The 27273-nt window shown below is 38.3% G+C and overlaps 1 protein-coding gene across 1 annotated transcript; it reads left to right on the forward strand.

The window, feature by feature from the left end:
- The first annotated feature begins 1239 nt into the window (after nucleotides 1–1239).
- On the forward strand, nucleotides 1240–27207 carry zgc:153031. Its single transcript, XM_028815965.2, has 6 exons — nucleotides 1240–1566; nucleotides 5466–5515; nucleotides 8968–9073; nucleotides 18153–18279; nucleotides 18773–18888; nucleotides 26712–27207. Exons 1-6 carry the CDS (start codon nucleotides 1460–1462, stop codon nucleotides 26791–26793), a joined length of 588 nt encoding a protein of 195 aa, XP_028671798.1. The 5' UTR covers nucleotides 1240–1459; the 3' UTR covers nucleotides 26794–27207.
- Nucleotides 27208–27273: the final 66 nt, after the last annotated feature.

Here is a 27273-nt window from a genome sequence, read left to right on the forward strand (position 1 = left end):
TCCAGGTATGTTCAGATCCTCAAAGGCATTCATAAAGTAGATCCAGTAAAAGTCTTTCAACTAAATGGCAAACTTGAGAACACCAGTGAGAATTAAGGACTAAAACCAGGAAGCTCTTCTTCATGCAAATAATTGTGGAGTTCTGAAACAAACTACTGATACATGCAGTTGAAGCAGAAACTTTGACAACTTTTAAGAAGTATCTGGTTGAGATATTGGGACAGCTTAACTATTAGCTAAATAAATGTGCTTGACGGACTGAAATGGTGAAATGTCTTATGTTCACTCCTTCAAACATTAAAACATTTCCTGTATCTTAAATACGGTTTCCACAATCAATTTAAGTTCAGAGAGAAACTTCAGGACTTTTTGAATTTCCTGATGGGAATAATAAAGTTCATCTAATTAATCTAATTTCTTTTTACTGTTCCAGAAGGAGAGTGAAACTGTTTTGTATGTGACTTTATTCCCAGGCCCCATATTGAAGACATCTGTGAAAATCCCTTCTGTGTCCCAGGAGGTACTTCAGTCAGCGTTGGAACAACAGAGAGTATGAATTTTCTAAGTTGCATATAGTGTGAAGTTAAGCAAAATTACACCTTTTATTGGCTAACAAGAAACATTACAATATGCTAGATTTTAAGGCAACTCAGGCCCCCCTTCTTCAATCTTGCCTGAAGCTTGCATATTGTAATCTTTCTTGTTACCCAATAAAAGGTGTCATTTTGCTTAACTTCTCACTTTATCCTGGCTAACATGGTACAACACCCTAGTACTAAGTTGCATGAAAAGAAAATAATACAAAAAAAAAGTGGTCGAACTGATACTCCATCTTTAAAACACAATACTTGAGGCAGTCAAGACAACATGTCTGCAGTAACTGCGTCAGTGTTCCACTATGTTAGACTCCAGGGTATGGTCTGCTTTCCTGAAAACAGCAGTACTATTCAAACTGATTTTTTTTTAACATATTGCATTTAGCATTTTAATTTAACAGCAGATAGTCCTGAAATCTTCTCCCTTCCATCCCAAGCTATAAAAGGTGAAACAAAAAAACCTGACATAATCAGTGTATCTCTTGTGCCAGATCACTTCTCTTGCTCCCGTGAGATAAGCTTGTCCCTGAACATTATTTCCTACATTATTTGCCTATGAGGTCATCACATTACAGTGCATTTTATGGACATTTGGTTTTTCTGCACTTTCACATTTCCCTAATACACTAAAAAACAACACTATTGTCTTTTCATTTAGCCAGTTATCTGTTTATTGTTTTAACGAAACTGGTTTGCTCAATTGGTTTATTGCTTTACGCTATTGGAATTCAGTCACCTTGTGCCCTGGAGGCAGTTTCTCTTTGTAAAAGTTGAAAAGGGATTGAGCAAGAACAAGGGGAGTGTAAAGCCTCATCTGTGAGGCCTAAAAGTGTGTGTGTGTGTTTGGTCGGGGTTGGAGAATCATGCACGTGTATACTGATGAAGTGCAATCCAAGCCAGTCAGACTGATAGTAGCGACATGTAAAAACATGGGCATCGGAAAGAATGGCCAGTTACCATGGAACCTCCCGTAAGTATTGGCAGTAAAGTTTCATTCTTTTATTACCTTCTCTGATATTTCACTGTCTTTACAGTATTAAGTAGCATGCAGATGCTTCATTATTTACTCAATTTTCTTTGTTTCCAGCTCATTGTTTATAGCTGAATTCATGTCATTGTATGGTTAAAACGTACAATGTTAAGAGTAACACAGAAATTGTAAAAGATAGTTTGAATTATGATGTCATGCTTTAGCAATAAATATTTTGGTAGTCTGGAAAAAAATAATAGCTCAAAGCAGGCCCGGTCTTAGGTATTATGGGGCCCTAGGCGAAAGGGGGGTCCAGGGGCCCCCTGGGGGGGGGAGCCCCCCTGGAAGCTCTGTGAAATGCGTGAAAATTAGACCAAGGAGTCGATCCGGGGCCCTAGGCGGTCGCCTACTTCGCCTATGCCTAAGGCCGGGCCTGATTGGGACAAATAATGCTGTAGTATATTTAAGTATATATGACAATTGCTCACTCGGACAATTTGTTTTGGGGGCCCCAAGCTATAGCTTGTGTAGCTTATACGTAAATCCTGCACTGGCTCAAAGCTAGGAAACTCATACTATGTTTGTACTTGTACTTTCAAATTCATTCACCTCTAATTCAGATTAAAATCCAGCAAAATAAATACTTAAGACGATTAAGATCACTTTAGTGGTTTGGCTTTAGATTGCTGTTTGGGTTCACCATATGTCCATGTGGATTTTCACAGTTTTCTCCTCCATCCATGTCAGATCATTCCTTTGTGACTAACTCCTGAGGTCTCATTTATAAAACTTTGCATGAATCTGAGCATGTGCACACCAAAAAACAGGAGAAAGAAAAAGAACCTGTCATACGCACATTTCTACAGTACATAATTTAGCCTTTACAAATCACAACCACCTTGTAAATATGTACATGGGAACGTGCGTTGAACACCGCCCCGAAACATCCATATATGGAGCATGCTAATCAACCTCATACATATGCAATCATGATGCCGCAGAACTTCATTGGCTGGTAGAGCTACCTTGTTCCTGATGCATCGAGACCCTGCCTCGTGCATTCAATAGTATTTGGCTGTGTCCTGCAACTGAGAGCACAAAATCCTGAGTGTCATAGCGCCTCTCCTCTGTGTTCTGGGGGTCATGGAAAGGCATAAGGCACCAGCGTCTGAGTGGTCATCTGCTATCACCTGGCATATGTAATAACACGATTGCTGTTACAATGAATAGTACATGCCGTACAAAACACTAATAGCTCAGCCAGTTATCTTCTCAGCAACCCAGCCACCATGTACAGCACATCACATCTGTCAAAGCTGCTTTGCCACAGAATACATAATCACAGGCTGACCCAGGTCACTGGGACACAACGCTTCTCAGCCACCTCATGGCATCACAAATGATTTGTTCATTAATGGAATGTAAATAGCTTTTGCTTTATTAAAAAAAATCAGAGTGGAATTATATTCTTTTGACAGTTTTTTCTTGTATATTCATTGATTATTTTGTAAATATAAAGAAACTTCTTTTGATTCCTGCTTAATCTATTTTTTGGTTACTTTTCCAGTAAGCAGGTTTGATTCTACCTTTCGTTTTTATGGTAGTGATTGTTCTGTCATTAACAGAATTTAACAGCTTACGGTTAACAAAAACAGCATTCTTTCTAGGTTACCTTATTGAAATATGAGTGCAGTATATAGTGATAGTATGAGTACAGTATATAGACAAAATATGAATGTACACCTACACCATATGAAAAATGGATTTTGTTTGGTCAGTTTAATGGCTTTTAGCACAACAAGAATGATGAAGTGAAGCTTGGCCAAGATATTCCTGACCTGATAGGCAGTTCACTGAGAAGTTACCACAGCTTGCTGGTATAAATTGGCAAAAAAAAGGATAGAAAGTTCTTTACTCACTTTTAAATTTTAAAATACAGTCAGTGCATTATATATATTCATCATTTTCGAGGTTTAATATGTTTGTCACGACATCCATCCATCCATCCTCTTTCTGCTTATCCGAGATTGGGTTGTGGGGTCAGCAGCTTGAGCACAGATGCCCAGACTCCCCTCTCCCTGGCCACCTCTACTAGCTCTTCTGGAGGAATTCCAAAGCGTTCCCAGGCCAGCCGAGAGACATAGTCCATCCAGCGTGTCCTGGGTCTTCCCCGGGGCCTCACCAGGGAGGCATCCAGGAGGCATCCTGATCAGATGTCCGAGCCACCTCATCTGACTCCTCTCGATGCGGAAGAGCAGTGGCTCTACTCTGAGCTCCTCCTGGATGACCAAGCTTCTCACCTTATCTTTAAGGGAAAGCCAAGACACCCCACGGAGGAAACTCATTTCAGCCGCTTGAATTCGCTATCTCGTTCTTTTGGTCACTACCCATAGCTCATGACCATAGGTGAGGGTAAGAACATAGATCGACTGGTAAATTGAGAGCTTTGCCTTTCGGCTCAGCTCCTTTTTCACCACGACAGACCGATGCAGAGCCCGCATCACTGCAGAAGTCGCATCGATCCGCCTGTGATCTCCCACTCTGTTCTTCCCTCATTCGTGAACAAGACCCCGAGATACTTGAACTCCTCCACTTGGGGCAGGATCTCGCTACCAACTCTGAGAGGGCACTCCACCCTTTTCCGGCTGAGAACCATGGTCTCGGATTTGGAGGTGCTGATTCCCATCCCAGCCGCTTCACACTCGGCTGTGAACCGATCCAGAGAGAGCTGAAGATCACGGCCTGATGTTAGCAAACAAAACAACATCATCTGCAAAAAGCAGTGACCCGATCCTGAGTCCACCAAACCGGCCCCCCTCAATGCCCTGGCTGCACCTAGAAATTCTGTCCATAAAAGTTATGAACAGAAACAGTTACAAAGGGCAGCCCTGGTGGAGTCCAGCTCTCACCAGAAACGGGTTCAACTTACTGCCGGCAATGCGGACGTCTGTAGCTGTAGCTGACTCCTCAGGAGGAGACGGTCCTGGCGCTTGCTAGGACTTTTAGCTGATCATTTTGTGCCAGGGCCAAAATAAGTGAAACTGGGTTTTTGTGATAAAGTTAACTGTTCATGTTAATAAAGTTCTTTGCAATTAATTAATATGTATCTTCACAATAATATAAAAACAACGTGAAATGCCACCACAAAAACTGAAGCCATAAATTTTGCAAAACACAACATTTGTGTCACTGCCACTACTGTAGTTTGGTTTTATCAACATTTGTAGTAGCCTACAGTGAGACTGCCCAGAGATGTAAATGTTACCAAAGCATCTTCATACCACACAGGTGGAGTCCATCTAGCTGTTTAGGGAATTTCTAAAGGTGATCAGAGGCTATTTAAGTGTGTCCTTAGTTGTAAACATCACAGGATCTTGAGGTTTATGTTTTAATTGTTCATTATAGATACGTCCATCAAAAGGCACTCTCATGCACACACACGTGCTCTCACACACACCAGTTACCAATTAGGCTAGCCTGATGGGTTACTTTTGGGGAAAAGGAGAAAATCAGATAATAAGAAACCATGGGGAGAACATGCAAACTCCACATGGGCAATGGCCAAGTCAGGAATCAAAACTGGGAGACAGTAGCAGTAACCTCTATGTCAGCATGCTGCCAAAACCCAACTTAAATCAAATTCAGTTTTATACTGGGACATAATGAAATGTGGGAAATAAAATCCTAACCCATTACCTATTGGCACTGATTGGCGTGATGATGTTAAGATCCCCAAGCAGACAATTTATGGGACTATTCTCATGCTTCACCTGCCTTATATTTCATGGGCTGGAATTTTTCATTTCACCCATAAACTTCCAAAATATCTTATAATAATATTCAACATTTTCTTTCATTTTGCATTATTTTCAATACTTATTTATCTTTTTTTTAACCAGAAAAGAGTTTGCCTTTTTTCTCAACATGATATCATCTGTTTCTTCACCAGGTAAGAACAAAATTACAATTACTTCAGAAAATTTCAGAAGTTTTAATTCAATCCACTTACTCCAAATTCAAAGACATGAAAATAAGAGCCTAACCCAGCAGTACTGGATTAAAGTCAGAAGCCCACCCTGGACAGTGTGGCCATCCAGTGCAGGACTGGGCACTCATTCACACACTTGATCACACACCAATTCTTGCGCATAGGGTGCCAGTTAACACTGTGGGCCGGGAATGATGCCTGCCTGACTAGTACACCACTGTTTTGGGGGGGGGTTGGTCAATCATAAATCAAATAAACTTAGGCAATTGGAGATAAAAGTGTGGCTTCTGGAGAAACCCTTAGACAAATGGGCAAAACTCTGCATAAATGCTGATCAGTGCAGAAATCAAACCTAAACCTCTGGAGCTGTGAGGAAGCTGATCAGTCTTTGTGTATGTCACTCTATAAAATAGTCATGAATGTAAAAAAAAAATCAAAGGCTACAAGTAGCCATAATTAGTGATAAGCCTGTTTTTGATGGTTCCATTGTCACTCAAACCATACCTTGGTAAGAATTGAGTTAACCCCAGCCTGTCCTTCCTGCTTATTTATTTTCCTGAGTTCATTAACTAGATTATGCCCATGGGAATGGAAACAAACTTAAAGGATCTAACTGCCAGAATAAAACTCAAATCTTGTCACCATAGCCTTCTTTTATGGAAAGATACCATTAGTTTGCTGGGCCAAGAGTTATCATTCCATTATTAAAGCCACTTCATTTAGTTCTTTATTGCAGAGGCCAGAAACAATCCCAACAGCACTGAGTGCAAGGCAGAAACCCATCCTAGATGGGACACTAGCTCATATCAGGATATACCAAATAGACCAGTATACACTAACTCATATAGTGAAAGGTACCAATTACACCAGTGATGTACATTAGAATATGGGAGGCAAACTCTTCATAGGCAGTGACCAGGCTAGATTTTGGACCAAACACTCCAGATATGTGACGCAGTAGACATTGTGCTAACCTTCTTGAAGAACTGCAAAATTCAAGACTAAAAGGTTACATGATATTGTGGCTCTATCTGCTGATTTGTTCATTTCTATGATCACAGGTAGAATTAACTATTCAACCACTAAGATATGATTGGACAGAAAAAAAAAAAGAAAAAATAATCTTTCCTCATAACTCATCCTCTATAGCACTGGAATCAACCTAGTTTTTCTTCTCTGGACTTTTTCTAGTACTGCTATGTCCTTTTTTCTCACCTGTACTTTACTGCACTGTGCACAGTAGTGCAGATGAGGCCTCACCAGTCTGAACACTGTCTGGAAGTTGATAGTGTCAAGTCCACTACGACTGCTAATGATTTTCCGACCGCCCATTGTGTATTCAAACCTAACATTTTTACTTCCTACATGTAATACTTTACATTTACTGACATTAAATTTCATCTCCTACAAATTTGCCCAAGCCTGTGTGCTATCCAAGTCCCTCTGTAATGATTCAATGGATTGCTGCCAATACATCTATCTTGGTGTCATCTGCAAACTTAACCAGCTTGTTACTTATGTTCCTAACCAAATCATTTATATAAATTAAAAATAGCAGCGGCCCTAGCACTGATCCCTGTGGAACACCACTCTCAACATTGGCCAATTCTGAACAGGTTCCTCGCACCATCACTCTCTGCTCTCTAAAAACCATCACCGTGAACTCCCACTTCTTTTAATTCGATGCCCAACCTCTCATGTGGCACCTTATCAAGTGCTTTCTGGGAAAACTGTTGGTCAACAGACTAAAATCTTATTTAGTTTTCTAGTCAACAATTATATTATGAAATTGCGCTTTTAACAACTTAAATTTTTCTGACACCATAATGGAAGTCTAAAGCAAGCTGAAGTCAAACTCAAAACATCAAAGACATCCATGTAACCAAAGCTGAATATGCAAATCAAAAATCAGAGTTGATATTCTTGGCAAAAAAAGTCATGTCTATCAGAAGATTTTTAAACAATAGCTACCACAGAAAAGTTTTGTTTTGGGAATCAAGAAACTTGGGCAAGGTAGATCAGACACTGTCATTTTAAAAAGTCATGGCTCGACTACATCATTTGTCACAGCTGCCAGTCGTCATGTGGTAGCAATGAGACACCATTACCCAACAATGAACAGCTGAAAATGGGGCACAACAAATAAAGAATAATGATGTAATTTTATAATTATAAAAAAAATTTCAATAGGACACAAAACAATTGCAGAAACAAAACCTCTATACTTAGAAACCACTAAAAATCATTACAAGAATAGTTACAAAAAAACATGAAGCTCCACTTAAATACTGGATATTGTAAACAAAACTATAAACATTTGACTGTTTCCTGAACCTATGTCTTCAATTAGAACTACATATATCAACAAATTTCAAGGAATGTACCCCTTGCTGATCATAGGAAAGAAAGGGAAAAGGACCTTCACTTTAAAAGTTCAGAAAAGAAATGTAAATGCAATCATTCATAAAATACTTTCTAGTTCAATAAGTGCCAGACATGTCATAATTCAAGTACAAATTGCTCATCAATCACATATATCCATCTAAATGTGCTCAGGGCAAGACTTAACCTGTAAGCAATGTCACTAAGTGCCCCCTTTGCAAGGTCAAATGTTCTGGAAATTTACTACCTTCAAACCTATTTTGCAGAATGTTTTGCATCTCTCTTGGAGGCCTTTCATCTAAACGGACTCCTAGCACTTTAACAGCAGCATCTGGAGTGATTCCACATGGGATAGCATTGTGGTATGAAAACTCAGTTGTAAAAGCCTATTCCACAGCTGGAAGAATTCTAATAAATCTTCAATAACTAGGTGGAAACGCAATGTTATATATTATCTGAAACTAGAAAAAAATCTAATTCTCTTTAAAAGGAAGGGACCAAATGTGTTCAGAATTTGATAAGAACTTATTAAGGTCATTGAAAAGCAAACATGTGTAGATATTTCTGTTTTATTTTGTCTTATTCTATATAAAGTACCTCTTGTAAAACTCTAAGTGGAGAAGAAATGAGAGTTTGTTTTATTGATTGCCTTCAATTGTACTTGTTGGGTTTTTTCTTTCCTATTATAATTGGATTGAATTTTGCACTGTTTTGTTCTTTAAATAAAAAGGACATTAAAAGGAGCCAGTGCCTATCCTAACAGCAATAAACATAAAGTAGGATCCAGCACTGGACCGGGCACCAGTGAAACAGAACTCATTCTGACAAGGAGATGATTCTCGGTTCACCTATTAACCTAATCTGCATGGGTTTGCAATGTGAGAGGAGTACCTGCATAACAACCTACATCAGTATGAGGAGAATAGAAATCATTTTTGAATTTGCTGGCACCTCATCCAGTGTTGATTCCTGCCTTGCCCACTTTTAATTGAATAATTACCGTAAATCTAAAATATTCCTTTGTACTACAGACCATAAGAACTTGCTGATTTGGGGCCGGAAGTGCTGGGAAACATTTCCTGAGAACCTGCTACCGCTTGCAAACTGTGTGAATGCTGTCCTAAGCCGCAATCTGAGGTGAGTCATACTGCACTGGGTGCCTATCATTTAAAACATTTATTTAGTAATTGGGCACATCAATAAATGGAAAAGATTAAGTTGCTTAATAAATACGAATGCTGAAGTTTTATCATTTCCCCAAACATAATTCTTTTTGGCTAGAGCTTCAAGTTTTCTGTTAGAACATTAGAATAATCTAGATGAAAACAGGCCATTAAGCTCAATAAAGCTAAACCAGTCCTATCCACTTAATTTTAATAATAACATCATGTCTAGTTTTTCTGTTTTAATCCCTAAAGTCCTACTGTCTACCAAACTACTTTGGTAACTTATTCTTCTGTGTGAAGAAAAACTTTCTCATGTTTGTGTGAAATTTACCCTTAACAAGTTTCCAACTATGTCTTGATTAACTCATTTTAAAGTAAAAGTCTTAATTTCCTCGTAATTTTAAACAGTTCAATGTTTCTTCTTAATCTTCTTTTTGCTTAAACTTTATAGGCTTAGCTCTTTTAATCTTTCCTCATGATTCATCCCTTGTAGCCCCGGAATAAGCCTAGTCGCTCTTCTCTGGACCTTTTCTAGCACTGCCGTGTCCTTTTTGTAGCCTGGAGACCAAAACTGTACACAGTACTCCAGATGAGGCCTCACCAGTATGTAATGTAAACCATGAGCATAACCTCCTGTGACTTTTACTCCACACATTGTGCTATATAACCTAACATTCTGTTAGCCTTCTTAATGGCTTCTGAACACTGTCTGGAAGTTGATAATGTAGAGTCTACAACGACTCCTAAATCCTTCTCATAGGGTGCACGATTGATTTTCCCATTTTGTATTCAAACCTTACATTTTTACTTCCTATTTGTAATACTTTATATTTACTGACACTAAATTTCATCTGTCACATATCTGCCCAAGCCTGTATGCTGTCCAAGTCCCTCTGTAATGATTTAACGAATTCTAAATTATCTGACAATCCACCTATCTTGGTATCATCTGTAAACTTAACCAGCTTTTCAGTTACATGCCTATCCAAATCATTTATATAAATTAAAAATAGCAGCGGCCCTAGCACTGACCCCTGTGGAACACCACTCTTAACATCGGCCAATTCTGATGAGATTCCTCGCACCATCACCCTCTGCTTCCAGTGTCTGAGCCAATTCTGCAGAATTGTCTACACCCATCTACACACTAAAACCTGAACTCCCAGTTCTTTTAGTTTGATGCCTAACCACTCATGTGGGATCTTATCAAATGCTTTCTTAAAGTCAAGATAAATAATATCATATGCTCCACTTTGATCATATCCTTTTGTTGCTTCCTCTTAGAATTCAAGCAAGTTGGTAAAACATGACTTCCCTTTTCTGAACCCATGCTGACTGTTCAGAATAACTCCTGTCCTTGCCAGGTGTTCCTCAATGTTATCCTTAATAATTCCTACCATTAATTTACCTGTGATTCACATTAAGCTTAGTAGCCTATAGTTGCTTGGATCTGCCCAGTCACCCTTTTTATATAACAGAATAATATTTGCCATTTTCAATTCCTTTGTAATTTCCCCAGTGTGCAGTGACTTCCTAAAGTATTTGTCATGGGTTTATATGTACTAGCTGAACTTCTTAAGAACTCGAGGATAAATATTATCTGGTCCTGGTGATTTGTCTGATTTCAGACTATTTACTCTAACCAGTACTTCTCCTTCTACAAATTCCAATTCACTCAATACCTCCTTAGTAGTCCCTACTATCACTGGGAGGTTATCCACTTCCTCACATGCGAAGACATCAGAAAAATGTGAGTTTAGAGTATCTGCTATTTGACTTTCTGCATTTTTTAATTCCCCTTCACTATTTCTGATGCTGTGTTTTGATTGGTGAATTATCTATAGAGGAGATGCACAAAATTTCAGTGTTGATCATGTACTGTGTCTACTTTTGGAATTCTCATAGGAATGTGCAAAGTCACGACTTCACGTCCCCTCTACTCGTGAGCCCACCCTTTAATCTTCGTCTGGTAATATCGACAGTATTCATTTCAAAGCATAAATAAAGATGTGTGTGGTGTCGCTGAAATAAATCGATGATAAAATAGATAGATAGATATATAGATAGATAGGGAGCTAAAAATATATTTCATGAAACATTATTGATGTTCACATATCATTGTCTTTCTATTTATCTATTGTCACATTTTCATTTGTACAGTTCACAATACATTTATGTACTTGTGTTTTTATTTATTCAAATCATTTTGTTTGAAATATTCCTCTGTATACTTCCTACATTAATAGTAAAGTCAGGTTTATTATCATAAGCACATAGTACCTTGAAATTTGTACTTGCATGGCTTCTCAGACCAGCTGACAAAAATACTATAGAAAAAATAAATAAACAAATGTTTACAGTATTAAAGTTTACAGTTAAAAGTATTACTGTTAGTAAAATAAAGTGAATAAAGTATTACTATTACTAAAAGTATTATTATTAAAGTATTACAGTATTACGTTAGGTGCTTTTGTTAACCTGGTCCAACAGACAGCAAGCTTCTGATTGCGATAAGCTGTGTAGCTGAAAGCTCTCCTAAAAAGCCCCCTATTAAACCTGTGTGTTGTGTGTGCATGTAGCACATTGTCCATGTAAAAAATAAACATAACCATCTGTAAGAGAAAAACCTTCCTGTAACATCAGATTATACCTTGGCCTTTGAATACATCAATAGACTAGTGGTAAAAGTGAACGATACATTGCTGCAGGTGCAGAGTGTGCTGTCTTTTTGTTCACAGTTATGACAACAGTGTTGTTGTTGATGTAAGGTTGAGTGAATTAGCAGCTACATTCATGAAAATGTGAATTGCAAAATTTGCGATTGAAGTTAACGTTGTGTCACACCCTGTTATAATGAGGTTAAATAAGCACTACCGTAAAGAGAACTGATAATGAGATGCAAAACACTTGAATAAGTATATGTGTCTAACGACACTGACGTGACTCCAGCAGTACCACAGACAGCACTGCACAGCACCCACATTCTGACTGTACGTGTAAACAAGTAACTAAAGTTAACATTACTGTATAACTGGAAATGCAAACATGCTATGCCAGAATATAGCCACAGCATTTTAACAAAGTATATCCATAGAGTATAGTACTCACCTAAACTCTGTTTCCTGTTGTTATGCCATATAATAATCAAGTAATAATAATAAGTAATAATCAATATGACAGAAAGACAAAGTAGCAGATGGAAGCACATCTAAAAAACATGGAGACTAGTACCTGCTTTGGTCTATGTGTGTGCATCTGTCTCTTTTGTCACTGTATTCATTACAAAGTAAAAATTAATTATTAAATTTTCATTATCTAGTGCCACTGAGCTCTTGAATTGATAACATGAATGTTAGCTTTTTATTTTCTCTCAGCACCATGTCTTTTGTTCAGTTTCTTTTGCTATCATCCCTTTCATTTTCATAATAAATTTATGTATTTTTGTAATACATGATGAGATTTTTATTTGTGAAACACTGCACCCCTTCAGTTTAAAATGCATGGACTGGAGGAAATAGGGGGCAGATTTTTAGGAAGAAATCCCATAAATGGAGCCTTTTCAGTGTCGGTTTCAGTGGTATTTACCTCAAACTTTTTAGCAGGTTGTCCCCTGACGTTTATTCTCAATCGAGAATCATATCTGGCCCTGCAACACTAAGCTCTGTCTGAATGCTCCCGTCTATCCACACCTACATGTGAATGGAGGTCCTCCATTGACAAGCTATAGTTTTTCTTTTCTTTAAGGTCTTTGCTTGTTCTTTCTCTCCTTGCTTTATTTTCTTCTCCTTCCAGGAAGGCCATCCATCCCTCCATTTGTTCTTTTTTGTATTGCCAGAATTATGTTTTTTGTAAAATAGCTGCTATAGCCGTAAGAACACAAAATAAGGATTCTTATACACATGCACATAAATTAATTATCAAGTAAACAAATGATCAAGTAAAACCAAATCTTTTAAGAATTTGTTTGGAACAAATAAGACTCAAACTGATTAGGAAAAAGTGTATCAAAGAACCACTTCAAAAAAACTGCTGGGTGTTGAAGGGAGCCATAAATGTTCTACCAATCCATTTACTGAAAACCACTAATCCAATTTTAAGGCTGATGGAAGATGTGCTGAGCAGGATTAAACCCTGGACTGGGCTATTAAAAATCTTCTCTTGTTGGACGCTGAGTACAAGATAAAATAACAACAGAAGATTTTTACTATTCCAAGATTATCAGGAATCATGAACGGCAATTGGAAACCAGGTGGTAATCTAAACAAATGTCTTTCATTTTTAACAGTACCATTCACTAACTCGTCAACTTTAATAACATGGCACCAGAAGACACTCATCCATCCATTGATCGAATTTATAACCTGCTTATCCAGTCCGGGTTCACAGGGAGCCAAGTGCCTTTCCTTGCAGTATTGGGCACATTGAGGACCAACCTAAACTTGGTGCCAAGTTCAAAAAAGAGTCCACTCAGAATCACCTAGTAAGCTAACACATATTCCTTAGGGATTTGGGAGGGAAACACTATGAAGCATATGGAAAACGTAAAACGTATAACATCTTCAGAGGCTGTGGCTCAGTAGAGATGGAGCTGTGAGATAAAACTCAAACTGTATTTAATAGATTCCACTTTCACATGCATTGTGAACTATTACAGGGCAAGGGAATTGCAAAAATCAATGGATAGTTTTAATTAAACATAAGTACAAGGCTGAAAAGAAACCAAGTTGAGGACCATCTTACCCTGCTCTGATAATTAGGGGTTTAATTGTCCTTGGAGATGTCTTTTTTACTCAACTCATATTTCCCTCTGTCACTGTTAGGCTATTTCTTCAATCTTGAGACTAAAAATTTTGGCCTTACCTACTGACCTTGTCAGCCCATAAGACTGTCAAAGAACATGTTAAATCTTTTCATAATCTGAGCAGTTTTTTTATTATCTTTTATAGAGAAATTTATGCAAGAAATGCCATACATTTGTCATTGAGATAAAAGAGGGAATTATCTAAAGACAGTGGAATTCGTGAAACATGTGCTTGTTATTTCTGAATATATTCATATTTTTAAGTCTCTAAAATGTAAAAAAGAGTAAGAATATTAGAATTACTTAATGTGTTTTTTTATTTGACAAATTTGAATTTTTTGACAATAAAAGGTTATATACTTAAAGCAGTGTCATATTTATTCAAATATCTTTGTTTTATTGATGTTCATCATCTATATCACATGATCTCAAGAGCCATTATAATCATTCCCACACTCTGTATAGTAAATTCTAAAATTATCAATGGAACATGCATACAGCCAATGCATTCACCTGACATGACATCATTTTGAAATTGACATAATAATTTAAACCAAACCTACTGTACATCTAAAATGTACTGTACAACTAAATTCTAAAATCCTCTGTCCACAAATTCCACTGCTTTAAGACTTACTTCATTTAACAGACAGAAGTCCATTTTACCACAACGTTTAAAATTCTTTCAGACATTTAAATTAGAGGACATTAACCACCCTGAATGTTTGCTGAGTGATTACTGCTGTTGCCTTACAACTACAGGGACGTGGGTTTGAAACCCAACCGAGTCCCTGCTGTGTCTGTGAATTTTTAAATTAGAAATTATAGTTTCCTTCACTCAGGTCAGAGAATAGCAGGTTAGGTAAGCTAGCTTTGTGTGTGTGTGTGTGTGCGCATGGTCTACCATGAACTGGCATTTTTTCCAGGGATGGCTCCTGCTTTGTACCTGGATGCTTTCATGATGGATTCCAGCCCCTGCAAATCTGTATTACAATAAATGGGTTTGGAAAATCTCCTCTATAATAAAATGCTAGGTCTCTGTGTGTTTCTCTGAGCAATCTGATTGGTCTGTTTGGCTTTAGTGCTGTGATCTAAACAGAAACTGTGAGTGTGAGACACATGTTGAGGACTAAAGGTGTAGGAGGCACATACAGAGTTGCCTTTCAAGGCAGGAAGTATAACAGTGGACAGGTGGTGAGCAAAGCACCTCGAAATGACAGACTCTGAGAAGCAGGCTTTATGGGAACATGCTCAAGAGTAGCAGTGCCGGACAAAAGAGTTTCAGACACATTAGGATACAGAGGAAAGATGCTGAAATTACACATAGGGCAAGAGATATCATATATGATTAAATTTATTCTATGGGTAACGCAGCAAGTGAATGAAGTCAGTTACTCTTAGATTAATATTTAAAATGAAGTTGAAAATGGTGCTTATGTTAATAAATGATCATAAAATTTTGTACATTTATTTTCTGAATTGGCGTCATGCTGAGCCAGAACTTAATCTATCCGCAGCAGGAACTAAATGGCGATAATAAAAACACTCATGTTCACAAAGACTGTTCAGCATCAGTAATTAGCTTAACAGACTCATTTTTAGGTTGTTTCACGAAAGGTTAAAATCTGAAGAAAGAAAGAAGAAATACGAACTACACTGCATTTCACACTTATGGTGAAGTAAAATTGGACAGTTCTGTCCTTTCCATATAATAACAATAATAACACATTTTATTTATTTCACATACTCAAGGCGCTAAACTCTCTCTATTATTGTTATGGTTGGTAAAGTGAGAAAGTGTATCTGGACAATGTTGATGTTAGACGATCTAGGTGAACAGGAGTAATGAGCTTGTTGGGCTGAATGGCTTGTTCTCATAACAGTTGTTCTAATGTTCTAAAGCAGGGGTAGGCAACGTCGGTCCTGGAGTACCACAGTATGTGCAGGTTTTTGTTCCAACCCAGTTCCTTAACAAGAACTCAATTATTGCTGATGAAGCACATATTGCTTAAGTGACATTTTAATGCTTCATTTTAGTGGTCTCGCTTGTTAAGGTTCTCCAACCTTAATTGCTTATTTCAATTTTAAACTGCTGCATTCAGTGTTTTAATTGCTCCTTATTAGCAATAAGATGTAAAACAGGGGTAGGCAATGTCGGTCCTGGTGAGCCGCAGTGGCTACAGGTTTTCATTCAACCCAATTGCTTAATTAGAAACCAATCATTGCCAATCTCAGACCTTATTTAATTTTATGGCTTGTTAGTCTGTGCAGTGTAAGGCTTTTATATCGTAAATTTTTTTCCTTTCCAAGGATATCATCCAAATGATTTGAAGCCTAAAACAGATCATTTTCAGTCTGTCACATTTTTCTATTAAGTGTTTTATTAAATCAAACCGTGCATGATGAACACACACAGATGTAATTGGAAAAAAGCTAGCTGGAGAACTGCTGGCTGCTTTGTCTTTTACATCTTATTGCTAATAAGGAGCAATTAAAACACTGAATGCAGCAGTTTAAGATTGAAATAAGCAATTAAGGTTGGAGAACCTTAACAAGCGAGACCACTAAAATGAAGCATTAAAATGTCACTTAAGCAATATGTGCTTCATCAGCAATAATTGAGTTCTCGTTAAGGAACTGGGTTGGAACAAAAACCTGCACATACTGTGGCACTCCAGGACCGACGTTGCCTACCCCTGTTCTAAAGGGTAGGTATGTGAACTACTATGCCATTTCCAAATCCTTTCCTCGTGCCCCCTTTAAACCCATCTCTGTAAAGGTTGTGGTATGATCACACAAGTGACAGTGGAGTTCCTCTCTGTACCTACTTGGGTCTCCCCTGAGTCAACCTGTCTGGTTACTCTAAACTGGCCTGTTGTAAATGTGCATTGTGGGTTGGTTCTGGGTCTTTTGCCTCCTGCTCTCTAGATAGGCTTCATCTTCCTACAACATCGCATTGGAAAAAATGAGTTCATAAAATGGATAGATGGGGAGATAAAGTGACGGTTAGTTTTTATAGTATGTGCCTATATAAGGGTTTTATCGTCTCCAGCATCATTATGTGTAATCTCCCATACTTTTTACTTCTGAAGTTCATACACTGAAAAAAATGTTGAGGTACATATACATAAAATGCAAAGCACTTGTTGTGTCCTCATGTCTGTCTGCATGAAACATCTTGGCTCTCATTGAACTGATTTTATTGAAATTTGCTATACTTATTCTTTAAGGAAACTTGTCAGGAAACTTCCATTTCTCTGGTCTGTGTGGAGTATACACATTGTGTCCTTGTATATGTATTTTCTCTGGGCAATTCATTTTTTGAGTATAGTCGGTGGGTGTCTGTATATCTCTGTGACCTGCGATGGGCTGGGATGCCATCCAAGGTTGGTTCCTGGTGGAATAATTTAAAAGAATTTCAAAATAAATGGATGAATTAACTTTTTTTTAGCATTAATTCTTTGTAAGGTACCACTGTATCACTGGCACACTCACACATATAATTACCAGTTAAATCTGACAACATGTTTTAGGATTCCAAGCGATAAAAGCAGACCTCCTACAAGAAACCCATATGAACATGAGGAAACTCTCAAATCCTAGGCATCTCAATCAGGAATCCAGCTAGGATGTAATTACAGTGAAAAGACAGTGACTCAAGCCTAACAGTATTTTTAAAAAATCATAAAAAGGTTGAAACAATATCTTTAATCATTGTATGCCTAAAAGGAGAGTGAGAAAACATATTTTCATGTTCAAGTGAACTTCAAAATTTGATTCAAAGAGAGCAAATTATTTGTCTATACATCTCAACACTACTCTTATTTTTATTTTTGTCTTGAATACAAAATGTCTACTGGACTGCTGCTGCTAGATGAGAGAGGTTGGAAACATGTGCTGACCCACCTGGACTGGGACCTGAGTGCAGAGGGTGACACCTCAGGACCACACCGAAACAGTGTGAGGTTTATTTTTTTTATGGTGGCTGGAGCGCCAATTCTGTCACCAACCCCCAGGTTTTCCCTGTAAGTTGGAGGACCTGCATGCAGGGCTGAATGCAGATTAACGTCATACTCAGGATGAAGCAATTGCAGGTTAAGGGCTTTGCTCAAGTGCCCAATGGAGTAGAGTCACTTCAGGCATTTACGCATATTCGAACGGCAACCTTCTGATTGCCGGCATAGATCCCTAGCCTCAGAACCACCACTCTGCCCATCTTAAAACACAATGTTCTTGTTTTTTTATTTAGTTCTGTGCCACGTCATGCTCAGTACCTCTGCAGAAATCTGCCAAATGCCATAAGGCTGGGATCAACACTGCCGCTCAGTGAGGACATTGAAATCATTTGGATCATAGGTGGAGTAAAACCATACAAGGTAACAACCTGAATAGTCATTATGGTGTAGTATTTGGCAATGTAGCCTCACAGCTCTGGGAGCCAGAGTTCAAATCTGGGTCTGGACATTAGCTGTTTAGAGTCACCACATTCTCCCAATGCCTATGTGGATTTTCCCCAAGATCTCTAGTCTCTGCCAAAAACCTGAGATGTTGTGTTAACTGGCCATTCTAAAGTATGAGCTAAGGTGGATCAATGTTGTCGTCTTGTATTGCCTAATAAATCCCTTGCACCTTTGACCCTATCTTGAGGCAAACATAATATAATATGGGTTTCTAGGCTTATGGCAGCAATAGATTTGAATCAGAGCAATGTTTAGGAACATATAACGTTTTATTCTTGCAAATTATACTTCATTCACTGTACTTGATTACTTTTTAAGGTAAATCTCATTTTGTTCCCAATGTGTAACATTTTGCTCTCAAACGTTTACTGTCACTTTTTGCTCTTATTTTCTTATTCATGTCAATCAGGAGGCCCTGATGCATCCTTGGTGTGACTTACTCTACATCACAAAAATTATGGCAAGCTTTGACTGTGATACCTTCTTCCCTTCTTTTGACCATGAAGTGTTTAGGAAGGTGGACAAGTAAGTAATAGCTTTTCTGCATATAACTGAAACTACTTATAGATGGTTATGTGTGAAAACTGACTACAAGTTGTTTCCTAATCACTTTTTTTGTATTACTTTAAATAAACTACATGCATCAATTAACAGAAAATTAAAAATGCATTGGCCATTTTCTGAGCCTTTATATTTTAAAATACCTGTGCCCCACAGCTTCACCCATGTAGTAGTGAAACAGGACAAACTTTATAAAAAAAAAAAAAAAAAAAAAAATGTAGTTCTGGCCAAGCGGAAGGTAGGTACCCTCCAATGTCAAATGTTGGCACAGTATCTGATCGCGTTCAGCTCTGTGAGGACAGCATCTCCTGCATGGGGAGAACAGCATGTGGCTGTGATGTCTCTGGCAATCAGAAGCTACCCTCTAAAACACACGTAGCTCTGATCTCTCTCAAAAACGTCAAACGTTACTCCTTAACAATCCTTAGATGATAATGTGTGTTGAGCAAACAGGTATCGTTAGTTAAGTGGAGGCAAGATATGCTCCAATACGTGGCAAGAAGGTAGACCAACTCCAACAGATGCTTGCGCGTGAATGAGGAGGACACCACCCCCTTGGCACACAGCGTCTCTCTCGGATTCATGCAAGTAAATCAGTACGGCAAGTGAGCTACAGTATGTTACTTAGCACGATGAGAGACATTGAAAAATCAACTGGAATATTCAAGCAAATTATAGAAAAAAACCTGATCTAAATCTATTAAATAGTTCTCTTGTGAAAAGTGGACAGACCTACAGACAGACATTGGATTTTAGATATATACAGTACTAGTGTCCCCTGTGGCTCTGTGCACGTAGTAGTGAAATAGGACAGTGAGGAGGGCCCTGCCCAGCTCCCTACTCCTGACGTCACACTTCTCCCTCCCTTGGCCCACAGCCTGTCTCAGATTAGCGCAAATATATTGCTCCTGCAAGCAAACTATGATTCTTAGCTTGGTGAGAGAAGTCGCAAAATCAACAGGAATGTTCAAGCAAATTCTAGAAAAAAACCCAATCTAAATCCATTAAGTAGTTCTCTTGTTCGCTAGCTAAGTGGAGGTAAGGTACACGCCCTGAGGCTGGTGCCACCATGGTGTTTCATGAATTCCGACAAAGGGTATTGCTCAGTGCCACTACCATCACTGCCATCATTATACTTAACACTAAGTACAGCACTGCATGATACCCTTGTGAAATAATCTAACACATTATTGACGTCATCTAATTTTGACTTTTCTTACAGCACAGGTACAGTAAATGCTTCAAAACATCCCATCAATTTACATATTGCATTTGGTGGTTACAACACACTAAGAACATTACCTTCTGTAACACACACCTATCAAAATGTAAAATACAAACGTTTTGGAGATGATGTCTCTTTTGAACTCTTTGCAGTACACTTCTTGTTGAAGCTAGACACAAAACATTTTGAATGAGAACGCACAAGCTCATAACATGAATAGATCAGTGTTCTGAATTTGGCTGTTTACAGGTGTTGGTGTAGTCAGCAGGACTTCTTATTGTGCTTTGTACTTTATGTGGATCTATAGCCACAAAATCAGAATTTATAATTGTGTCAGAGGTGTATCCAAGCCATCTCTTCACACATGATGCCAAGAAAATCAACACTTTATTAACAGGCTGGTTTAATCAAATTAAAAGTACAATACACAACGGGAAGGTAATCACTGACTGAACATAGAATAGCAAAGGAAATCTCAAAAGAAAGTAAAATCTGACCGATTTAGCTTTTCTAAATAGATTAGTCACAGTGTGGTGGGCTAGCACTCCCATGTGTCCAAAACAACAAAACAAAACAAAGCTGTATCCCACTCACTTGCCCTTTCTCTTTCTACCTGTACAATGGCTTCTCATTCTTCTATCTGTAAGCTTTAACTTTTGCTTCTGGACTCACAGACATACTGACACATTTTACTGTACAGAAACTTTGGTTGTGCCTTAACTTCCCACATCCATGAGCTCTCTTGAGCATGTAAAGGGTAGGAACTCCATGACAGCTACCTTTTGCTCTCCTTCTAGAATAATCAACCATTTCCCTTCTGTTTTGATGTTTTGGGTACTGTGCTGTGAATTCTTGATGGTCCTCTCACTTACCTTGATATGAAGATTTCTCTTCAGGTCCTAATTCACAAAGACAGAGTGTACTATTACCTGATAGTCTCTTCCTAATTAAACTGGTATTGCTAAGTGGCTTTTATTGACCAGTGTCAGTTTCATTCTCATTCTCAGGTTGCACTACCCAGTCCCATCCAATTTCCATCTCCACATTTAATAACTCCTTTGCCAGTCAAACAACACCTTACATAAAATACGATATACTGAATTGTGAGAGTTGTCTTCATGTGGACTCACTTTTTAATGACATTTTATTTATTTCCAGATATATGTTTTGCAACAGAAGGCATAAAACAACAGGCAACCACAAGTTGATATAAACAAACAATGAAAAATATGTCCATTCAAAAATAAATCAATCCAGGAAAAAGTTAAGATTCATTAAACTTAAACAGCACTAAAAATACCAAAGTTCCCCAGAGCTGAGAGCTAGTTAGTAAATGAAAGCCCATTATGTTATACTTGCTCATATTGCTTAAAGCAACAGAAATACTGTCAGTAATCAGGGAGACTAATTTTAGAAGACACTCTGTTCTGCAAAAATACATTTACATTTTTTTTTCTACCTGTGGGTAATATATCATTTTCTCAATGAGTTACATAGAGTGTATTACACTTCTTCTAGTTGAGCAAAATTTGTCAACATGCTAACCGTGTAGTCTAGGAAATTGCAGTGAGTTTATCTCTAGTCTAATCCCATCCCTTTTTACATCAAACACTACTATAAATGATTTTGGATGACAGTAAATTTAATATTATCTGACAGATAATTAAACATCTTCACCAAAAAATGTCTTAATTTAGTACTCTCCCAAAACACATGACCTGGAGAGGCTGGAGCTATAAGGCACTTTTCACAATTAGCATTAGTATTGCCGTAATATAGGGTATGTGCAGCTTTATGTACTGTGCTAGTTGAAGATTGTAAAATCAGAGGCCATTATTCTAATTGGAATTCACAGTAATGTAAAATTTTTTCTTGAGTTTTGTTGCTGTTTTAATCATACGCATGTAAAATTTGGCACGCTTAACTATTGTAAACTGGATATACTGTATTTTCCTGTCTACAAATGAAAGAAACAATTATGTTATTTGCTGTATAATATTAGAATTTAGTCAAAAAGTCTTAAAAGCAGTTATAATAGGCTAAATGTACTATAAGTGCAGTAGTGTACATGGGAAATCATCAGCTTCTTTATTTTCTGACCACAGAAGAAATGACACCTAATGAAATGGAGGCGTTCTGCAGCTGATGCTTGAATTTTTGGTATCACTTAAGATTAGGCGTCCCTAATTACGCTGTACTTACCATGTAATTACCTGTTGTGGGAGATGGCCGGCTGTTTATCCCGGCCAATACCCCCAGGCCACCAGATGGAGCCATCCCTGTAGCATGGAAGTGCCTCAAAGACCAGCAGGGAATCCTGGACAATAGAGTTTCTATTCCCAACCCTGCTGGATACCGTGGGGCCCACCAGAGGACGCTGCAGGGAGGCTCAAGGACTTGCATGTGCACTTTAACTCGGAAGTACGTCTTAGTCACAGCGACAGAGGAAACGACGTGCTTCCGGGATGAAGGAGAGTTCTATCCAACCCGGAAGTGCTAAGAAGTCACGTGGACAGGGGTTCAGGAGCACTTCCAGGTCATGGACTATAAAAGACTATGAGAAACCCCAGACGAGTGAGCTGAGCTGAGAGGAAGGGTAGCAACGTGTCTGGGAGTGGAGGATTGTTGGTTATTGATTAGTGATTGTATTGTATAGTGTTTATGAGTATAGTGGAGGATGCTTGCTGTACGTTATTATAATAAAAACAATAATAATTGGTCTTTTACCTGGTGTTTGGTGTGGTACCTGAGGGTTCAAGGGAGCAATAGCGCCTCCTACAGTTACACTGTACAATTACAGAGTAATTAAGTACTCAGTAACACAATGTAATGCTGTGATTAAGCACTCAATTGTAATTGTTATTCCGCAATTTATATTGTGACATTTTTTAGGTCTTTTGAGACCCTCCCCAATGGTGTTGCATGCCAAAACGCCACTGACACATCTATCGAGAGTTGCTTGTCAATCACCAAGGCAACCATAGGTTCGCATCGCCACAGCCTCTCCGCGGATCATGTCTGTCGCCCAATGGTTGATGCAGGGAACATTCTAACCCAGCCACTGACCTGGCCCCATCCCTGCTCATTTGCTGTGTCTGTGTGTATTGAATTGGTAGCACCTATTTGAATAAATATTCTGACTCTTCCTGTTTTTATTGCAATAAAGCTTTTCTTTTTTTTTTGAAGCCTATGGACTTAGCGTCTTTTCTTAGGTGCAAGACAGTGACTCACATGCCACAGTATACATACATACTTAAAAAAATTGTGGAATAACAATCAAATACTAATACTAAATTATAGTATTAAATTGGATTACACAATATGTATAAGGTAAAAGCACCTAGTTACTCTGTAATTATACATGGTAAGTACAGCGTGTTAGGGACACCTAATCTAAAGTGATACTGAATTTTTTGTAATGAAACTTATATCTCCATAATTGGTTTCTGTGAACAGAAAAGCAAAATCTTCACACAAGCAGTTTCAAAGGCAAATTGCTCAGCAATGGAAACACTTCCAAAGCTTTATGCTGCCAGAATAAAGCTCCCTCTCACTAACCAAGTAGAGGAAAAGTAAGCTCAGAAAACAGCTTTATTTAAATATATCAAATTTATACTTATCTTATATTGTGTAATAAAATGTTTTTATCAGTTTTGCAGTTTAGCGTATGAGTACATTTTACTGTGCACTGGGGACAAAGAGTTTGTAATATACCCACTACAGATATGCTTTTATATATTGTAACACAATCACTAGATATGAGCACTTAGGAGTGCTTTGAAGGAAATTGTTTTGGATTAATGCAAGTCAAAAAATAGTGGATCCACACGTTATTTGTGTCAACCCTGAAAAATGGAGAATTGTCAGTTTACTTAGGAAATTACAGAGCTTTCTGCTGGCATTCATGATACAGAAAGACAAATACCAGCACTGTTTGTGTTGGACTGTAAATTGGATCAGTGAATCAAAGGGTTTGCAATAATAATATTGTGAGAACACGCCACATAAATTTAAGATTATGCTATTCCTTTCTTAGAAAGAAGGGCACAACATCAGGCCTGCACCTGAACTTCAACAAGATGGTAATAATGGTAACGACAAGAGGGACAGTAAAAATAAAGATTGAAGATGAAGAAATTAAATGCACCCAATCGTTTATTTTCCTGGGAACTGAAAAAGACTGATGTGGCAAATCATGCCTTGAGGTCAATACTTAACTTTTTTGTGTGTAAATACAATGATGAGCATGAACAAGATTTAGAAAAGTAGAGATATAAGTCTTGGAACCAATGGCAACATTGGTCATGCCATCATGTGAATTTCTGTGAAAGTTGGACCTTAAAAAAGGTGGGTAGGTTCAAGATTGTTGCATTTTAATCACAGTGCTGGAGAAAACTGCTTTGCATACCATAGATAGCAAAAATAATACAGAGAAATTCTAATTTGCATCAAGACAGACATCACTCTGGAAGAAAATATCTCCAAGTTAAGACTCATTTATTTTGGAGATGTGTTGCATGCTGTGACGAACGGCAGGAGCTCTTACCCAGATGGGTGGCCCTGTAATGGAGGGACTGAGGGAGAGAGCATGCACAGGGCAGCATCTTCCCCGGGATGACAGAGGGCTTGTTATGGTGCCATGGGTTTGGAGCCTGCCAGGGAATGCACAGGGAATGTCTGAGTTCTCCTCTGTAGGGCTGCAGCCACACACAAAAGTGTACCTGGAAGGAGATCACAGGACACCTGGGGCACCTCCGGGCGCTCTATAAAAGGAGCCATCTCACTCCAATCGGGGACCAGAGTCGGGAGGAAGCAGATGAAGCTTAATGGAAAATGGAGGAGGAAGAGAGAGAGAGTGATTGAGAGGGGGGGAGAGAGAGAGAGAGAGAAGAGACAAGGAAAAGAAAGGGACTGTGTATTTGGTGTATTGGTTCTTGTTTATTCTGTTCTGGAGTGGTACGAAACAAGGGAAATTTTCCCACTCTTAATAAACGTGTGTTGTGTGCTGGACATGTGCTCTGTGTCTGTTGTGTCAGGTGTTTGGGGAGCTGTACACCCCCTGGTGGTTCACAATGCCAACAATCTAGAAAAAGGAATCATGCTCGGAAAACTGAGCAGAACAAGGAAACCAGGATGACAATGAACACGCTGGATTTATGCCATCAAAAATGATAGAAGCATGAGATGTAGCAGTGAAGGGATGCTGTTGTAAGACAGAAAGGCTTGGAGAAAGCTGGCCAATAGAATAAATGAAAGTTGGAAACAACCAAACGGATAAATGAAACAATCAGAATAACAACAGATTGAATGTAGACCATCACTCTGTGAAATCATTTATTAGATTAGCTGAATATATCCTTGTCAAAACTATCTGTTGGTCATAAAATAATACAAAACATGCTATTGAAGGGTCCTCACCTCATTCTCAAGAGCACTAAACTCTAAAATACACAGGCATTTCTTGGGCTGCCTTCTTCATCAGATTTCTCTCCACAGAAAACCCTTTTGGCCCTCAGTGGTCACTCCTATTGTGTTGACTTTTGCCACATTTTTGATACCTTCCACTCTTTTAAACAGAATGTTGTCCCCACTTCTACACCATTTATCTATTTCATTCTACTTTCCACCAGAACCTCCTGCGCTACATTACCAATACCAAATGTAATATGTGGTACCAACCCTTACTATTATTCTTGTTCTGTTCACATTATTTTTAATTTTTAGTTTTAAAGACTTACAATAGTCTTTGATTATTTATTTGTTTATTATATACTGTTTTTAATTTTTTTGCATAGTACTGAAGGGCCATATGGGGACACCATTATTAACATGAGCACCTCAAAGATCCAATGTCCTGGGTTGGCACGCCATGCCTGCTTGCTATCTTTGTGGAGCTTATGTCATGTTCCCATGCCTGCAAGCTTTTTTCTGCCACATCCTGTGTGTGCACATGTACATGAGCAAGTCCCTGTATTGTACCTCATGGCTGCCAGTTGTTATGCAGTGCACTGATCCCATTCCTTTTGTACATACATATTTTTTAGAACACCTTGTGATGACAGATCGCACTTGTTTCACTATGTGATGTGTGGTTTGGTGGCACTGAGCTTCACAGCTTAACGAACATGAGCTCAGTTCATCGCCAGAGTCTTTGTGGAAACTGCACATTTTCCACTTATCAGGCTTGGTTTTCATTTGACTCTTCCAAATCTTAAAGAGACTGATAGTCATTTTGGTTAAGGATGTGTGATGAGCATTTAATACTTAATCAGCATATAGCTACAATGCTGATAATTCAAAAGGCAACAAGTTTAACTCCTTCAGAAATGTGTTAGATAAAATATCTGATTTTTTACCTGTTTGGAGAATGGTTAATGTATTACGTCTGACATTCTGACACAGAAGAAATGTGTTTATTTAAATGTCATTAGCTCAGTGAAAGGTGGCGTTATTCATCTTATGTTTGTCTTTGTTATCAAGTGAGACCACGGACTCAGAAGTTGCTTTTTTATTTACATTTTAACTGACATACAATTTCAAACTCTATTCCCATATCTGTTAGGTTTTCTGGAGTTCCCTCTGAAATTCAAGAAGAAAATGGCATCAAATTCAAACATCAAGTTTTCCAGAGGAAACAAAAATAATTGTCAAGAATCTGCTTTCTTACTGGCCCATCTCAGTATTATGACCAATTAGGGTTTATTACAGTAAAATTTGCTATTAAATATGCTTTTTATACAAGGTCTGTTCGGAAATAATCCAGCCATTGTTAATATAACAAGAACGGTTTGCGCGACATCGATGTAACCTGGCAATCAAGGAGAGTGGACTGGAATGCGCCTCCGTGAGCAATGATAACTTCACTGGACTAGTCAGTGGTGGCGCTAGACACTGTTGAGTGAGCATGTATGCTGTGTGGACGTTGTATTCAAAATGACAGAGCAAGTAGAGCAACAAATCTGCATCAAATTTTGCATTAAGCTTGAACACTCGTTCACGGAAACTATTCGGATGATTCAGAAGGCTTTTGGGGAAAATGCAATGAGTGACAAAACATCCCCTACAGACCAAATTTGGCACCCGGTGACTTCTGGCTTTTCCCAAAACTAAAATCATCTTTGAAA

The sequence above is a fragment of the Erpetoichthys calabaricus genome, chromosome 1, assembly GCF_900747795.2.
Source record: "Erpetoichthys calabaricus chromosome 1, fErpCal1.3, whole genome shotgun sequence".
Lineage (NCBI taxonomy): Eukaryota > Metazoa > Chordata > Cladistia > Polypteriformes > Polypteridae > Erpetoichthys > Erpetoichthys calabaricus.

Bases quoted from the DNA above. Each gene is read 5' to 3' on its own strand.
- zgc:153031 (XM_028815965.2), top strand. From the start codon at position 1,460: ATGCACGTGTATACTGATGAAGTGCAATCCAAGCCAGTCAGACTGATA. The intron at 1,567-5,465 runs GTAAGTATTGGC...TTTTTTAACCAG, and splicing joins CAGTTACCATGGAACCTCCC to AAAAGAGTTTGCCTTTTTTC. The intron at 5,516-8,967 runs GTAAGAACAAAA...TTTGTACTACAG, and splicing joins ATCATCTGTTTCTTCACCAG to ACCATAAGAACTTGCTGATT.